The following is a 19,164-nucleotide window of genomic DNA, read 5'->3' as shown; positions in this document are numbered from 1 at the left end:
AGGTGTATTCTAGGTAGCTGTAGGAGTCGGTGGGCTTGAAATGGACATCAGTTACAAGCTGGTTGCCTGAGATGGAGACTGAGAGGTCCAGGAAGGTGAGGGATGTGCTGGAGATGGCCCGGGTGAACTGAAGGTTGGGGTGGAAGGTGTTGGTGAAGTGGATGAACTGTTCGAGCTCCTCTGGGGAGCAAGAGGCGGCGCCGATACAGTCATGAATGTAACGGAAGAAGAGGTGGGGTTTGGGGCCTGGGGCCTGGGGCCTGTGTAGGTGCAGAAGAGGGACTGTTCCACGTAACCTACAAAGAGGCAGGCACAGCTGGGGCCCATGTGGGTGCCCATGGCCACCCCCTTAGTCTGTAGGAAGCGGGAGGAGTTGAAAGAGAAGTTGTTGAGGGTGAGGACGAGTTCGGATAGGCAGATGAGGGTGTCGGTGGAGGGGGACTGGCCGGGCCTGCGGGACAGGAAGAAGCGGAGGGCCTTGAGGCCATCTGCATGCGGAATGCAGGTGTACAGGGACTGGACGTCCATGGTGAAAATGAGGTGTTGGGGGCCAGGGAATTGGAAGTCCTGGAGGAGGTGGAGGGCGTGGGTGGTGTCATGGACGTAGGTGGGGAGTTCTTGGACCAAAGGGGAGAAAATGGAGTCTAGACAGGTGGAGATGAGTTTGGTGGGGCAGGCTACTTTGTACACATCAGCCAAATATGCAATCAATACAAAACAGGAAAATCCGCCAGCAAGAGGCTAAACAGAAATAAGACGAGTGTTTTGGAGACTGGCAACTCAAAGGATTTTTTTTTTTAAAAAAAAGTCTAGTCCTTTATAATAAGTCTGTCCCCCTGCTACATTCCCCCATTCCTCAAAAGGCTCCAACTTATGGATGAACGCCTGAAGTAGTCTGCTAGTAAAGTGCATTATGCCTTCAACTGGATTTTTGCTTTTATCCAATTTGTATCAAGCTAGGACATAGAACTAAAAAGTATATATGTATGATTTAGTGTTTATAATTAAGGCAGATATTAGCAAATGGCAAATTTCAAAATCATAGAGCAATTTCATGCCAAGGCTGCTGAAACAGATTTGAAATAAATGTGTTAGTTAGTTATTGTAGTCTTCACTATAATCTTTAAAAAAGTCATTCCTATAGCACCTTCCCTGACCTCAGGGAAGCCCGACAGGCTACAGAACCAAATAAATAATTACTGGAGGCATAACTATTCCTGCAAAAGGGAGAATTGATGACAAATGCCACGCAGCTAAGTCCCACCGAGTAAAATGAGACATGACCAAATAAACTTGATTTTGGTAGTGGAGAACTTATTAAATGAGTCCATACAGTTGATCATTTTCATTGTGCATCCACCTAGATTAGTTGTTTTAAAACAACTATCTACAACTTTAAACCTACTGTTGGTTCTTGAAATTTAACCACTATAGCAAAAAAGTTAAAATACATACCCAAAGTTGTGCTTTGGTGTTAAAGCATTTGTAATTTTAAAAATAAAAGATAGATTTGATTGCCATTTTTTGCTGGGCCACCACTATGTATTCAATATTACTAGTACCATGGAATACAGAAATCCACATTTGATGCAGCAACTCAAACTCTTTTCAAGAAGAAAGTGCGGAGATATTTTGTGCCACCTAAAAACTTACAGGTCCATCTTCCAGTTTGAGGTAAAGAATGTGGTCATCTTCATGAAAATCTTTTGTTATTTCAGCTGACTTCCACACCTCCTGTGCATCAGGAATCCACACTTTGGTTGACTAAGCGAAAGTAGATAATGTAATGAATAACAATTAGAAAAAACATCAGATAGATCAAGGCAATTAAATATATATTACTTTGAAGGAAGACTTTACAGATCACAGAACTCACCAATTGTTTCAATAAATCCAACATGTCCAGGTGCTAAACTTACAGCTTTGGTTAAGTAATAGACACAAAAAAGATAATTTTTGACCAAGATTCAAAAATTGAGACACTTAATTGAAATTATCAGTACAATGCAGGAAGAACACTGCCTACACAAGTCTTTCTTGGGTGAAATTATAGACATTCAAGGGAGATGACCAACTGTAAAGCCATGTACTTCAGCAAGGCTTTTGAGGTGGTCCCACATGGGACACTGACAGCAAAATAGTAAGAGCCCAAGGAAATTTGACTGATGGGTTCAGAATTAGCCAAGTGGCAAGAAGCAGAGGATAACAGTTGAGGGGTGCGAGAGACTGGAAACCTGTCCAGTCAGGATCCACAGGGATCAGTGTTGAGCCATTTGCTGTTTGTGGTTTATACAAAAAAAATTTAAACCTCAACTTAGGAGGTCTGATCAAGTTGTGGATGATACAAAAATTGTTGGAGTGGCAAATAGTGAGGAGGATAGCCTTCGAGTACAGAGGGATATAGATGCACTGATCAGTGGTAAATGGAATTGCATCTTGGCAAGTGAGGTGAAGCACTGGGCAGGATGTAGAAGGCTAGGGAATACAGGATCAACAGCAAGGCTTTGGGAAGCCCCAAAGGATCAAGAGTCCTTGATGTGCACATTCATCAATTCCTTAAGGTAGCGTGGCAGGTATATAAGTAGCGAAAGTGTATTGAATACTTGCCTTTTAGTTGAGGCATAGAATTTAACAGTAGTGAAGTTATGCTAGGCCACAGAAAAAGCACCGTGTATATTATAGGAAGGATGGTTTCCAGCAGAGACGGTCCATACATCCACTGCCCTCTTCCTACCAGATGGAAGTGGTTGTGGGTTTGGAAGGTATTGTCTAAGGATCTTCGGTGAATTTTTGCAGTGCATCTTGTAGCTTGTACATGCTGATGCTACTGAGCATCAGTGGTGGAGGTTTTCAAGAGAAAAGGAAAAACAAACAATGGTCCTACAGTCTTGGAGGAATCAATGGCCAGGGGGTCATGATTAACAGTAGAGGGTAGAGTTTTAAAGTGGACGAGGAAAATTTTTTTGCCCAGAGGATGTTGGGAATCTGGAACTTGCTGCCTGAAAAGGGTGGCAAAGGCAGAAATCTTTTGATATTTAAGTAATATTTAGATGTACACTTGAGACACCAAAAGGCATACAAGGGCATGGACCAAGTGCTGGAAAATAGGAGTCAAATAGTTAGGGGGTTGTTTTTGACCAATAGGCCTTTACCCATGCTCTACAATTACGCTCAGGATAACTTACCACCCACTAGTAATTTGGGCATTTTTTAAAAAAAAGTGATGTAAAAATATATAGCGGCATGGTCAGTTACAGTGTAATGTAATTACATACTCATCCTGACCTTCCATTCACGTTAGTTTTAGCTTGTACGCTTTTGCAACTCTCACTGAAAACGTATGTACTCAGCGTATTCTGTTCCATGCCTCATTCTTAGATACTCCCACTGGGGATATTTTTTGGGCAATGGGTTCGTCTCGTCTCATCTCATTCTGTTTCTCATAATCTGTTACCCATCATAACATTTATACAACTTGGCTGAAGTTTTCTTCAAGAACTTCATTTTAAAAACTCAACAGCTTGAAGACATTTAATAAGATTGACATTAATTCTTATGTAGCTACAGCAACACTTGCAATGTTTAATTGGTCACTAGTTTAAACCTGAGCCCAAAAGCTGATCTGAAGAATTGCAAGGCCAGAATTATTTTCTTTGGAGCATTCAGCTTTTTTTTTTAAGAAAGTTTCCTATAGCCAACACTAACAAGGTTCCCCCAAAGTACAAGGCTTTTGGGAAACTGTTGTTTTTAGATAGATGCAGCAATTACAATTGGCAGTCCCCAAGGGCTTGCAAGTAATTATACAGAGTCCCCAATGAGCAAAGTCTTAGAGTGCACCTTGAGTTCAGTGACAAACAATTTAAAATGCGATGCTTGCATTAATAGGGGGAAAAAAGGTGCTGAATGAATGAAAACATTGGCTTTCATTTAGTACTTCTCCCAAAATCTCTTGCATGAGAAGGGTTATTCAAGGAAATTATGTCAGCAGTAGTTTGCAGAGAGCTCGCAGGATTTTTATTTCATTCATGGGACGACAGCATCACTGGCCAGGCTAGCATTTATTGCCAGACCCTAAATTTGCCCAGAGGGCAATTAAGAGTCAGTGAAGACTAGACTTTAAAAAAAAATGGCAAAAATAGCCCATGTAAAAAGAGAACTCCCTATTTCGTTATTGAAACAGTTGACTGGCCTATCTCACTAAAATGCTGTCCCCCTTAACAATACCATTACAAGCGTGTGTCAGTCTAGACTAGGCATTCTAGACCTAGAATGCAGCCTGGGTACAGATTGTAGAGACAACTACAATACTGAGCATATTTTTAAACATTCATTGAGTTCTGTGTGGGAGTGTGGTGCAGTTTTGGCAACTACCACAAAGCAAGCTGTGTTACCATGACAACAGAATCCCAGAGCAGCACTAGCTAATAGAGGAAAGGCTAAAGAGCAGCGTTATTTTTGTATTTATTTAGGTTTAAACTCCATGCACCACATGCTCATAATTTCATCATAAACCAGGCCAAGCATTGTGATCACATCTCCCATTAGATATGTTATTTTAATCGGTTATTTTCTTCAAGTTCAGCTGCAGAACTTCAAGTCAACATTGACATAAGATAGAACAAGCATAGTGCACTACATCAGGACAAAAATAAAACGCTGTACCAACAAATCACCAGATTATCAGCCTCATTGTTTTGGCAATAATGCCGTGGAAAACAAATACCCTGTGAAAAATATATTCTTTAATAAAACAAAAATCAGAATTATAAACCGCAAGTCTGACAAAAGTTTCTGTATCCATTAAGAAACAAATCCAAAGTGTGAAACTGCACAGCATTATGAATAAACAGCATTATTTTTAAAAGTTGATTATTTAAAGTTACATTTTGTTGCAGCTTTCCAACACTGTCAAAGCCAATGTTAAATAAATTTAACAACTTTCCCTTAATTTAAAGATTCAGGGACAAGTGCCTCCTTCCCCATCACGGCATGGGTTTCCTCCCATAGTCGAAAGATGTGCAGAGGTGGATTGGCCATGCAAAATTACCCAGAGTGTTCAGGGAGGTATAGATTAGGTGGGTTATAGGGGTATGGGTCTGGGTGGAATGCTCTCAGGTTTGGTGTGGACTTGTTGGGCTGAGGGGGCCTGTTTCCACATTGTAGGATTCTATGATTCTATGGATTCCCACTTTGAGGAAAAGCAGACAAATTACAGTTTGTCACTGCTTAGTGTGATGATACATCAAAGGTAAGTATGTTTTGTCCTGATTTTTCTTTATTTATTGGCTCATAAAAGAAGGGGGTGGGAGAGGGGGAAGAAGAGGAAAGAAAAGGGAGTACAAGGTAGGTGGAGATGAATGCAAATGCAATTTGCACTGTCAAGGACAAATGGAGTTCTGGGGTACCATTGATCAGAGTGCAGCCATCATTTGAAAGAAAATATGATGAGGAGGAGAGAACACCCCAGGCAACCGAGGCTTGATATTCCATTGTTAAGCAGCCAAGTCCACTACCTGGTCAATTGTCACTTCTGCTGTACTTTTGTTTTGATAAAATCATTCTAAACATATTTGTACCCAGTGTGATACTTTCTTTATTCAGAGTCTTGTATTTAAAGATTTAAACTCGTTTAAAAGGGCAGGTTAATTCACTGATTCATTGCCTCCATAATGGAAACTTAAATTCTCTGCTCAAGTTTATTCACACAGCAAGAAGCAAGCCACAGGCTAAAGTTTTGCTTCTTCGCTTCTAATCACAAATGGCAGGGGGGTGGCAAAAAGCAAGAATATTTGCAGTAAGCCTTAACAGAAGTCATCCAACCGCTCAGACACCCCTGGTCTCCTGATCAGGGTCATACTTCAATCCCATCCTAGCCAGATCCCTCCTGACATCCGCACCCCCAGATGAAGGTGGTTTCAATTTGATTGGAGATAGCAAGAACTGCAGATGCTGGAGTCAGAGATAAGTATTGGAGTTGGAGGAACACAGCAGGCCAAGCAGCAGAGGAGCAGGAAAGATCACTATCTTGGAGAAGGGTACAGACATTGAGTTTTCAATTTTTAACTTCAACTGGGGCAGTCCTGTGAGGCCCTTTGAATAGTAAAAAGTGTGTGAATTAGTGCTACTGAAAGGAAGGATATAGTGCACTAGATTACTTTAGTGGTAACACTTAGTGGTAGTGCCAGACCAAAGTGCTAGAATAAACCTTGAAGGGATTAAAGTCAAGTACACTGAAGTTCAGGTGTATGATAATAAGAAAGCTACATGCAGGTCCAGTCTAAAAAGGCAGTCACTTGAGATTCATTGACCTGTAGTAGAGAATTGTACAAGTGGTGTTTTGAGTACTGCATCATTACTTTTTTTTGCGTACTACACAGTAACTGTTTCTGGTATTAATGGGATGGTATTTCTGTGTTTAAAATTATATTTAAGTGAATGGTTTAGATTATTCTGTTCTTTTTGAATATTAAAGCAACTTTATTACAAAGCAAAGTCTACAGCAGTGCACACTTATGTTTCATAAAGACTTTGATTAAAATCACAAATTATGATCTATCAAACCAGATTTCCAGCTGGGATCTAATTCATCTGGTAATACTATTTGAAATTGTAACATTTTACTTAAAAGCCAAATTCCTCATTCTCAATTTGTAACCAATTCTGTTGTACCTGATCTAAAATTCACAAGTGATCAGTATTTATCAATCAGCATGATTTTAATAAATACTCAAAACAAGATATTCCTCAACTGTTGCTAGCATAAGCAGTGGATTTCTTCCAATTTCTGAAATAATGTCACAATGAAAAATGTCTCAAGAATGACACCACAGAAGCAATGGTACACTGTCAAAACACAACGCTTTGCTTCCAACCCAAATCCCTCCCCTTATTCATCATTTGGAAATAATTCAAATTAACTTTACACCAAGTTATGACAAGGGTCATCTAGTATCACCTAATCTCGTGTAGGCCTAGAAGAATGTCCATCTCGATTCTGTGCACTCCAGGAGTTAATTATATTCTTTTACATCATACATCTATGAACACTAAGGCAATTAACAATTGTTTCTAGCAGAAGTGAGAAAGTGTCTTAAATGTAGCATTGCTATATAGTCATAGTTAATCAAGTCAGTTTGCTTGCATCAGAGCATTGGTGCAGGCACTGGAATACCTAGGTGTAGCTGTAAAAGGATAACAGCATGGCCACATTTGGAGCACTGTATGCAATTTGTCACCCTATAGAACAGTTATTAGAGTGAGTGAGTGCAGGGAAGATTTACTGGAATGATGCCTTGACTGGAAGGTTTGAGCTATACAGGAGAGGCTGGGACTTTTTAAATAGATCCCTATATGGTCATCCCTCCGTCTCCTACACTCAAATGCAAAGAAAAGTTACAAAGCACAGAAAGGTAGATAGACAACAAATTTTCCCCACGGTAGAAGAGTCTATAACTAGAGGGCATAGGTTTAAGATGAGAGGGAAGTGATTAAAACGGGTCCAGAAGGAAAGAGTGTCTGAAACTGACTGCCAGAGGTAGTGTTGGTGGTGAGTACAATTTTGTCATTTAAGCAACATTTGAACAGGTATACGGATGGGAGAGGTTTGGAGGGATATGGGCCAAACACAGGTAAATTGTGAAAACTAAGTGACATTGAAAAGTTGGACCAAAGGGCCTGTTTCCACACTGTGGCCCTCTGATTCTATAACTGAGTTAATAAACTCAAAGTACTGATTCTTCTTGAAAGTTGGTTTCATACTGTTGAACGCAGTTCAAACCGGTTTCAAAAGGTTTTGCTTATTGGAGGCTGACAGAGACCCCGAATTGCAACCAGTTTAGTTATAGCGAGTCTGACTTCAAGTAATTGTTACTTGTCTTTAAAAAGAACTAGCCGGTCTTCCAGACAGGTAACTGTCTCAAATATCAATTATGAAATTAGGATAGATTCCAATATTTCCAGACAGGTAACTGTCTCAAATATCAATTATGAAATTAGGATAGATTCCAATATTTTAAAAAACAGCCAAGGCAAAATCCTAAAATGTTCCTTCAAACTAACAAGAACCCTAAATTAGTATGAAGTCTCACAATTAATTGCAGAGTGCCTAGTGGTAGTGCCTGCCCTGATAACCTCCTGGAATTACAAGCTGATGGCAACGAGATATCTTGCATCTTAGTGGTAGATAGTTATTTACATAATAACTAGGAGCCATCTGGTCCCTCAAGCATGCTCCACCATTTAATAAGATCATGGCTGATCTTTGAGACTCAGCTCCACTTACCCACCCACTCACCATAACCCTTAATTCCTTTACTGTTCAAAAATTTATCTAGCCTTGCGTTTAAAACCATTCAGGTTAGCTTCAACCACCTCACTGGACAGGGGTACAAATCTCTACAGAAAGATATATAATAGAAATACTACAGAAAAAGGCACATGCAAATTTGAGCCATCAGATCAGAAAAATGGAATGTAAAAGCAACAGGAAGGATTTTTTAAATTTGCAAATTTAAAAATATGCTATCTATATATCTGAGGTAGAATGTTTGATCAATTGCAGACAATGGCATCCTTGCACAATGTACTAGCCCCAGTTTTGAGAGCTTAAATTTATAATTTACAAAGTTCTATTGAAATGCAGTTCTGTGAAGCTCAGATGGAGGTGATGAGCTTCCAGCTGTGTGTAGCCAAATGAAATAGTCAAATTATCCATCAGTTGAGGATTCACTTATCAAGTGTCAAGTTCTCAAATTATTGTATTACACATCCATAAATGCATCTACTCAAAACACTATGTATTGTTTGAAATTCACATGTTCACAAAAAAAGTCAGTGACAGGGATACAAGAACTGTACATTATTCATTTGCCTTAGTGGTATGGCTCTTGCATCAGGAACAGAAAGGAATGCACATTCGTGCCTTGGTCCACTTTTAGAAAAGGGGTAAAGTCTACAATGTACCTTAGTGTAATTTCAAATAATAGCACATTCCCAGGTTTAAAATAAAAAAAGATTTAATATTGCTTTCTTATAGCTTCCAGGTTCAGAGGACAATTTTTTTTTAAAAAGAGTGTGCTTGATATAGAATAAGTTATGGGTGTCATCCTCAAGTTCTAAAATGTACTTCTGCATTGGGACTTTAAAGACATCCAAAACCCTCTCCCTCTCTCCCATCCCTGCTTTTGTATTTCTTGGACAAATTAAACAAGGACTGCACAGAATCCCTAGTGCGGGAAGTGGCTATTTCGCCCGTTAACTCCACACCAACCTTCTAAAGAGAATCCCAGCCAGCCCAAACCTCACAGCCTATGCCAGTAACCCCACATCTTACCATGTCTTATCCATCCCCTGGAAACTATGGGCAATTCAGCACTGTTAATCCACCTAATGTGCACATTTTTGGACTGTGGAAGGAAGCTAGAGCACCCAGAGGAAACACACAGATAGACACAGTCACCCAAGGGTGAAATCAAACCCAGGTCCCTTGCATTGTAAAGCAGCACTGCAAATCACTAAGACACAATGCAAAAGACATATTCTTCGATTGTTTATTACACAGCAATAAGTGAAAGCTGCCTTTAGTTGACACAGGCCCAATATTTCTTTCAAGTAGCTATCATGAGGCCTGGACCAGGGAACACAAGTTAGATTGTGTTCTGGTCAACACTTGTCCGCTAACTACCCTTACCAGGTTCTATTAAAGGGAGAAAAAAATGTTTGCTAACTACAAAATCTGTTTGTAGTGATCCCCTGGATTGTAGCAAAACTTAAAGATGATTTAGTTCGCAGTGAAGTATTTTGAATGTCTTAAATGACAAAGGAATGAAGATTACACATGTTTCTCCTTTCGAGCAATATTAAATTGCAAATTTTGTTTTGACCAGGATCAAATTTTTGTGATCTATTTCTGTTTTTAAATTTTCTTTGCTCAATTACAAGTTTTTCCTCCAAGCACGTAATGATCACACTTCAATTAGAAACTAATTTACCTCAAAATAAAAAAATCCACAGGCAATAAGCTTACAGAGAGACTGTGGTTAAGGGTATATGCACACAGAAAGGAAGTTGGGAACAGTTGCAGTTAAAAAGGATTTTAAGGAGGCTTTGAGAAAGTGAAACCAAAATCCCCTCAGGTTAGGTTTTGACATTCTTGAGGAAACAAGACAACATTTAAAAAGATAACAAAGCGTGAAGCTGGATGAACACAGCAGGCCAAGCAGCATCTCAGGAGGACAAATGCTGACGTTTCAGGCCTAGACCCTTCATCAGAGAGGGGGATGGGGAGAGGGTTCTGGAATAAATAGGGAGAGGCGGACCGAAGTTGGAGAGAAAAGAAAACAGGTAGAGAGGAGACAGGTCAGTCCAGGGAAGACGGACAAGTCAAGGAGGCAGGAGGAGGTAGTAGGTAGGAAATGGAGGTGCAGCTTGAGGTGGGTGAGGGGAAGAATAGGTTAGGGAGGTGGAGACAGGCTGGGCTGGTTTTGGGATGTAGTGGGGGGGGGGGGGGGGGGGGGGGGAGAAGAAGGGGAGATTTTGAAGCTGGTGAAGTCCACATTGATACCATTAGGCTGCAGGGTTCCCAAGCAGAATATGAGGTTGCTGTTCCTGCAACCTTCGGGTGGCATCATTGTGGCACAGCAGGAGGTCCATGATGGACAGGTCATCTTAGGACTGGGGGGGGGGGGGGGGGGGGGAGAGAAGAAAAGAGTTAAAGTAGTTTGCAACTGGGAGGTGCAGTTGTTTATTGCGAACCAAGTAGAGGTGTTCTGCAAAGCGGTCCCCCGAGCCTCCGCTTGGTTTCCCCAATGTAGAGGAAGCCACACTAGGCATAATGGATACAGTATACCCTATTGGCAGATGTGCAGGTGAACATCTGCTTGATATGGAAAGTCGTCTTGGGGCTTGGGATGGGGGTGCGGGAGGTGGCGTGGGGCACCCTGCTTTCTCAGGTGAGAGATGTCTTTCCCAACTCCCACCCCAAAGTTGCTTTCTCCCCAGAACCAATCTGAGAGACAGTGCGCACAAACTTTCAGTCTCCTGGCTGTGGTCAGTCCACATCGCTGTCACAGCTGAAAGGCTGTTCACATACAATTTGGAGCTGATTTAGGTGTCTGTCACTTCACTTACGTGGAATGAAGCACTTTTCATTTCATGCAGGTGAATATATATCATGCAGGTGAATATATATCATGCAGGTGAATATATATCATGCAGGTGAATATATATCATGCAGGTGAATATATATCATGCAGGTGAATATATATCATGCAGGTGAATATATATCATGCAGGTGAATATATATCATGCAGGTGAATATATATCATGCAGGTGAATATATATCATGCAGGTGAATATATATCATGCAGGTGAATATATATCATGCAGGTGAATATATATCATGCAGGTGAATATATATCATGCAGGTGAATATATATCATGCAGGTGAATATATATCATGCAGGTGAATATATATCATGCAGGTGAATATATATCATGCAGGTGAATATATATCATGCAGGTGAATATATATCATGCAGGTGAATATATATCATGCAGGTGAATATATATCATGCAGGTGAATATATATCATGCAGGTGAATATATATCATGCAGGTGAATATATATCATGCAGGTGAATATATATCATGCAGGTGAATATATATCATGCAGGTGAATATATATCATGCAGGTGAATATATATCATGCAGGTGAATATATATCATGCAGGTGAATATATATCATGCAGGTGAATATATATCATGCAGGTGAGTTAATCAAGTAGTAAATTTGACATCTCATGGAAGTTCCATGGCTGAAATAAGAATAGTAAATCCAACATATCTGATCTCATATTCTTGATGAGATGCCTAGGTTTGTCAGGTGATCACTTCAGCTATTTAAAAATCAGTGTCCCTTGCAAAGCAACGTGTGAAGCTGGATGAACACAGCAGGCCAAGCAGCATCTAAAAGAGCACAGAAGCTGACGTTTCAGGCCTAGACCCTTCAAAGGGTCTAGGCCTGAAACGTCAGCTTCTGTGCTCCTGAGATGCTGCTTGGCCTGCTGTGTTCATCCAGCTTCACACGTCATCTTGGATTCTCCAGCATCTGCAGTTCCCATTATCTCTGATCACAACCCTTGCAAAACCATTGTGTTTAGAGTCTCAGGTGTCAGTTAATACCATAAGCATAGGATAGAGTGGGGTGTCTCATGGTTTAGGTTCTGAATTACCAACACATGTCACAGCTGAGTAGCCAGTCGCACAGAGGGAAGCCTTCAGCATTTAGACAAGGCCTTCTTCATCTATCTCTGCAGTAGCACTCTGCCCACAAAGCATCCTTCTTGAAGGACATGGAACACAAGAACGTTCCCTTCAACTAATGCAATTTGCAAGTAATGCCAAGTTTAACTGCACATTGATATAATTAAGCAGGCACACCAATCAATGTCAAAATAAGAATGCCATAACTTGATAGCACCAAAGTGACTCAATTAGGTTGCTTGCTCATTATATTAAATCACTGCAGAAATATTGATCTTGAATCAGAGGTGGTGGAAGTAGATTTAACAGTAAATTAGATGCACTGAAAAGGAGGGCTTTGTATTGTCTTGGAGTAGCAGACTGATATAATTATTCTTTCAAATACCCTGCTTTATTCTATGATTGCTCTGATCCAAATGGTTATAGATTGCCAAGGCAAGCACAAGTTCGTGAATATGCTTTCAAGCCATTGAATTTTTTAAACCTGAAGCACTCCACAATTGTTTCTCCACCGTACACAACAGTGGATGAAACAAAAATCCTCAAAACAGGTATCTGTGATCATTATGGGGTAAGCACAAAAGAAGAGGACATGAAAGACAACTCAATCAAGACACTGTATCTGTGCACATTCACAAGTTCTACACTGCAAATAAAGTCCACAAGCTGTGTCAACTACCTGGTCTGCTAAAACGGAGACATCTTTTCCTGACTGGAAATTAACCTGGGAGTCGAAGGGGAATGATCCAGCCCATGTTAGATACCAATATGCACTAGGTAGGACTAGGAAAGAGCCTCTGATTAGATCATTTGCAGCTCACAGCTAAATTAAGAAGCACAACCACAAGGGTAATCATAGATAATGGGAACTGCAGATGCCGGGAGAATTCCAAGATGATAAAATGTGAGGCTGGATGAACACAGCAGACCAAGCAGCATCTCAGGAGCTTTTGTGCTCCTGAGATGCTGCTTGGTCTGCTGTGTTCATCCAGCCTCACATTTTATCACAAGGGTAATCATGTCCAGATTACTACCCGAGACGTGAAAATTGTGATACAGTAGCTCTAAGTGGATCTTGTAGGTGGTAGTGTTTACATGTATCTGCTGTCCTTGTCCTTCTAGATGAGTAGTTGTGGGTTTCAAAGGTGCTGCCAAAAAGATCTTTTAGTGAATTTCTGCTGCTACCCAGCAACAGTGGTAGAGAGAGCGTGGATGCTTGTAGATGTGGTGCCAATCAGGCAGGCCACATTGTTCTGGACGGTGTTAAACTTTGAGTGTCGTTGGAACTCTACCTATCCGGGCAAATGGGTTTGCAGATAAAGCTTTAAAGCTGATTAGTTAGGAGCATAGTTTTAAACATTGAATCAATTGGCGACTTTTTTTGACATTCAGAGGTGCAAGGTAGTGAAGCAGCACACGTAAATCAGAGCACGACAGTAAGAGGTAGAAAATATGCAAAACAGTGCATTTAAACTTGAAGCTCTTTATGTGAGTGTGTGCAGTATTTCTAACAAGACAGCTGTGTTGATGACTCCAAGAGAAATGAATATGGCTTGATTCCAATGATGGAAACATGATTGCAAAGTGTTCAAGACTTAGATCTTGATATTAAAAAAAAGTTTTCAAACAGTCTGGAAGAAAAAAAAGGATAAAAAAGGTGGAGGAGTAATTACTTAGTAAAAAGGAAGGTATCAGTGCAACAGTGAGTTGTGATATAGATGTGATAAATTGAGATGTGGAATTAGTTTGGCTGGAAATAAAGAACAGAAAGAGAAAGTAGTCACAGGCGAGAGTCGTCTATCGCTGTCTCCCCACCTGCCCCCAGGAAAAAACCATTATCGCACTGTCAGGCAAAGTACACATGAGGAAATGGAGGCTTGTAAGAAGGCAATAGGTTTGTCATTTTTAGTCTGCTTGTTGACTGGACAAATCAGATGAGCAATGTTAACAGAAGACACATTTGTAGCAGGTCAGGAATTGTTTCTAGGGCAGCACGTTACGTCAGAACAGACTATTTCAGACAATGGTGTGATGTTATTAAACCCATCTCGTAGTTAAGACCATCTCAGGGTAGTGATCATAACAACATTGAATTTCAAATTCAGTTTTAAGCACAGCAACTCAAGACTCAAACCTGTGGCATCAACTTAAATAAGGACTATTAAAAAAGGCAAGATGGTTGTTTTTACTATGCTGAGAAGATAGATTGAATGGGAAGGACAGCAGATGCACAATGACAGGCCTTTAACCAGATATATCATAACTCAGCAAAAACTTAATCTGGTCATAAAAGGCTGGGAAGAGATGATGAACCACTATAATTAACAAAGACAAAAGACAATAAAAGAGGATAGCCAAAAATCAATGCAATACAAAGCAGTGAAAGACAGTGGTGGGTCAGGGGATTGGGGCTTTTTGGTTTACAAAGGAACCAGCTGATTACTTTTAAAAGTAAACTAAAAGTTGATTAGAGCACATGGGTACAAAATCAGGAAGAAATAAACAGCAAGAGCTTCTACAAGTATACAGGAGAGAAAAAAAAAAAGAGCTAAAAAGGGAGCCTTGGAGACTAACTGTGGAACTAAAACAAAAACTGGTAGGGGAAACCTCAAACAACAGGCCAGGAACTGATTAAGGGGACATGTTTAAAGTGGGGGTATAGGAATATCTGGAATTTTTTGCCCCAGAGCAGGGTGGGCAGCAAGATCATGGAAAGTATTAATGAAAGATAAATGTTTGAATTGTCAGGAAATTGAGGGCTATGAAGGAGATGGCATGAAAGAGTAGAGGCCTGGGGTGAATAAGCCAAGATCTTGTAGTAAGGCAGGCAGGTAGGTTTGAAGGGCCAAATAGCCCAGTTCCCGCTCCTACTTCTTACAAAGACATACAAAACAACAAAATGCAAGAGGAAAGACACCAGTATCTGTATATTCTGGTAACAAGTTCATTTTCTCTGAAGAGTAATCCAAAAATAGAGAACATTCTCTCTCTCAAATCATGGATAACCCAGATGACATCGGGGCAAGCCAAGCTGATTAAAAAAGGCCTCAAACAGCTATCACAACATCAATGAGGGCAGGAGAATGCATTTCTCTGCATCAACACATGGCTGAAACACACTTGACACCTCTCAAGTTAAAAAAAGTGTGTGGTACTTGGTCTTTATAGGCATAGAAAAACAGGCAGCAGTGGCTCAGTGGTTAGCACTGCAGCCTCACAGCGCCAGGGACCTGGGTTCAATTCCCACCTCAGGCGACTGTCTGAGCAGAGTTTGCACATTCTTCCCATGTCTGTGTGGGTCTCCTCCGGTTTCCTCCCACAGTCCGAAGATGTGCAGGCTAGGTGGATCAGCCAAGCTAAATTGCCCATATAGTGTTCAGGGGTGTGAGAGTCATGGAGGGAGGTGGATGGGTCTGGGTGGGATGCTCCAAGGTGTGGTGTGGACTTGCTGGGCCGAAGGGCCTGTTTCCATACTGTACGGAATCTAACCTAATTTAAACAAGAAACCTAGATGTTCTGGATGGAACCATTCCTGTTGATCCATTTGACAAGCAGAACACTGAACCCAACCAATAGCAAGTAGGACCCTTAGTCTCAAACCCCAGAATCAAAATAAGCTTTAAATCAGTTTCCAGTGTTCCCAATACTTTCCAACAACAGGTGCGGAGTAACTCCACAGTCTAAGTGTACTGATTTCAGAAAGTATCAATATGAATATATTTTGAGTCAGAAAGTACACATTTAAAAATAAAATATAGTTTCACAAAATTTGTTGATTGTTCAGAAGTCCGTGCAAGTGTGTAAAAATGTTGACTAGTCAATTTACAGTTGATCTGCCACAAAAAAAGAGACACTATTTCATTTATTGATGGGCAGCCACTTTTATAGAATCACAGTACAGAAGCATCCATTTGGCCTATCAAATCTGCATCAGAACATTCTAAGTTAGTCTCACTTTTCAGCACTTGACCCAATGCTTTAAAATGTTGTCATGACATTTAAAGTGCTCATTCAAAGAGATGGAGGTTTCCTGCCTCAATTATCATCTCTGGCAAGCTTTCCAGACTTCCACTGCCCTCTGGGTGAAAAACCTGTTCCTCAAAATCTCCTCTAAACCTCTAACCATTCACCTTAAAATGGTATAACCTTCAACTGACAGTAACAGCTGCTTTTTGACTTTGTCCATGCCCCTCAATCAGGTCCCCTCTCAGCTCTTAAAACAACCAGAGCTAATCCAGCAGAGGAGCAGGAAGGGTGACATTTCAGGCCTAGACCCTTTCTGAAGAGGAGTCTAGGCCCAAAAACATCAGCTTTCCTACTCCTCTGAAGCTGCTTGCCTGCTGTGTTCATCCAGCTCTACACTATATTATCCCACATTCTCCAGCATCTGCAGTTCCTACCATTTCAGAGCTTAGACTCTCTTCATAATTGTACTGCTCCATCCCAGGTAACATCTTGGTGAATTTCCTGTGAACTGCCTCCTTTCTACAGTATATTGACCTGAACTGCAGACAGTAATTCAGCAGTGGCCTAAAGTTTTTTAGAGTCCATCACAACCTCCCCATTCTTATGATTTATCACAACTGAAAAGGCAAGTATCCAGTATAGCTCAAATGCCTTATTAATGTCCTGCCACATTCAGATCTGTGGAAAATTGTCCCAATATCCCTCTGAATTTCTTAGTGGCCTGTAATTCATTGAGTAATCCCTTATCTTGTTACTTCTTCCAAAGAGCACCGCTTCAAGGTTAAATACCATCAGCCACTGAGCGGCTCAATCCATCCATACCCTCCTGTAACCCAAGCCCTTTTTCCTCACTGTCAACGACCTGGCCAATCTTAATCACCTGGAAACTTGTTTATCAAGGCACCCACATTTTATATATCACAGAAAAAAAAAACACAAAAAAAAGAGTCCCAGCATCAATTCCTGTGGTATCGCATTGTGACTTGAGGCCGGTGTCCAATCTCTATCACTCAGGCAATTTTGGATCCAACTTGCCAAATTAACTTGGACCCCATTTGCTTTTTCAATATCCTATACAGGGCCTTGACAAAAGCTTTGCTGTAATCCACAAAGTACAACTACACTGACCCTTATCTACACAGCAACTGACCATCTTAAAAAAAATAAGTAAAATTTGCTAGGCATGGCGTCCCCCTGACAAAGCCATTTGCCTATCCCTGGTCAAACTTTACCTATACAAGTGATATTAATGCTCTCCTTCAGAATTTTCTCTAATAGTTGATGAGAGTGATGCAAGGCTCACTAGACTTTAATTCTCTGGTTTCCCATTAGATGTTATCCAGTCCTCTAACTCACCTCAGGCCACAGAGATGAAACCAAAGAATTGAGTCAGAGCCTGGGTGGTTTCTTTGCTCATCTCCCATGGCAGCCATGAAACAACTCATCCTGACCTATGGATGCTGCTCCACTTTAAAAGTCCAACTCACCATCTAATACATCTTGTTAACCATGTCAAAATTGCTCAAGAACCCTCTGTCCTGCTTTTTAAATTCTATAACAACATCCTTTTTCTCCAGTGTGATGGAAAGTGTGAAGTACTCATTTATTGCCTGACCAAAGCTCTGTAAAATTGATTGCTTCCTTGGTCATTAGTAGCACAACTTTTCACTGGTTATCATCTTAACCCTAAATACTTTAGGAGGAAACACAAACTTGCCAATTATGTTTTCCATGCCCCCCCCACCCTTTTGATCTCCTAATAGCTTTATGTTCTGCTGACACTTTCTATACGGTATCATACCTCTGATAATTTAGTCTCTTTCTTAGAGTCATGAATGTTCCTAGATAGACAAGAGTCTCTGTGCTTGTTGTTCCTGCATTTCACCCTGAAGGAAACACTTTGGGCATGTACTCCTGCCAATTCTATTTTGTCCCCACTGCCCTGTAGATTTACACAGAAGTTGCTGATCTCAGTCTACTTTGGACAGATTCTGCCTTATTTTAGTAAGATCTTCCTTCTTCCAATCTAAACCCTGTTTTGCAGACTCCTCCTTTTTCCACACAAAAAAAGAGGAAGTGAGAGAGCATGGAATGCGTTGCCATCAGTTGTGGAAGCAAGGTCATTGGGGTCATTTAAGAGACTGCTGGACATGTATATGGTCACAGAAATTTGAGGGTGCATACATGAGGATCAATGGTCAGCACAACATTGTGGGCTGAAGGGCTTGTTCTGTGCTGTACTGTTCTACGTTCTATGTTCTAATATATAAGAGGACTTTCGTCACTGTCACAAAGTGTTCTCCTACTGCCACAGCTGTACATTCCCCAGAATTAGGTCCAACACTTCACTATCCCTTGACCTTCTACAGACTGATATTAAAAAGCTCCCCCGAATACATTTCAAGAATTCTTCCTTATAAGCCATTTTGATTGACTATCCCAGTTAATGTTAGGGGTGTGGGGCAGGAGAAAAAGAGTTGAAATCCCTTAATACAATTCTGCTATTGTTTACCTATGTTCCTCTGTTGCCCACTGCCTTTAAAGGTTCTAAAAACACCCTGAGCAGCGTGACAGCCCCCTTTTAAAATCTATATAAAACCTTACTTGAATAGCCTTCAAAGATATCATTTCTTACCACAGTTTTTGCCTGTTTAGTTAACATTGCAACCTCTCTAAACCACATTCCCAATCACAAATCCATGCCTTTTATTTACATCTTAGCTAAAATACCCACAGCATGAAAAGTGACCATCCAGTCTCATCTTATTCCCTTGAAATTAAAAAGGTGACTGAACTCCTCTGCCTTGGTTCCTTTAGCAAAGGAGCATTGTATCCCTTTTCTTGCCCCATTCTTGTAATTAAAATCGGAAATCTACCTGTAAGAGAGTCACACTCTGAAAACTGTCAGGAATAAAACTCCAGAAAGTCCAAAATATGA

At 40.6% G+C, this 19,164-nt stretch overlaps 1 protein-coding gene across 1 annotated transcript in view; it reads right to left on the bottom strand.

Moving 5' to 3' along the window:
• The window catches only part of LOC125465649 (unconventional myosin-Vb-like), a 139,038-nt gene extending 133,479 nt beyond the window's left edge, over positions 1–5,559 (bottom strand). Inside the window, exons 1-2 of the mRNA XM_059638583.1 lie at positions 5,529–5,559; positions 1,654–1,754 (exon numbers count right to left, since the gene is read on the bottom strand). Coding sequence (XP_059494566.1) covers positions 1,654–1,754; positions 5,529–5,559 — 132 coding nt within the window. The remainder of the gene's footprint in view (positions 1–1,653; positions 1,755–5,528) is intronic.
• Between the last annotated feature and the right edge of the window lie 13,605 nt (positions 5,560–19,164).

The sequence above is a fragment of the Stegostoma tigrinum genome, chromosome 30 (assembly GCF_030684315.1).
Source record: "Stegostoma tigrinum isolate sSteTig4 chromosome 30, sSteTig4.hap1, whole genome shotgun sequence".
NCBI classification, from domain to species: domain Eukaryota; kingdom Metazoa; phylum Chordata; class Chondrichthyes; order Orectolobiformes; family Stegostomatidae; genus Stegostoma; species Stegostoma tigrinum.
Note: the sequence above shows the minus strand (reverse complement) of the source record. Positions and strands in the feature narration are given on the sequence as shown.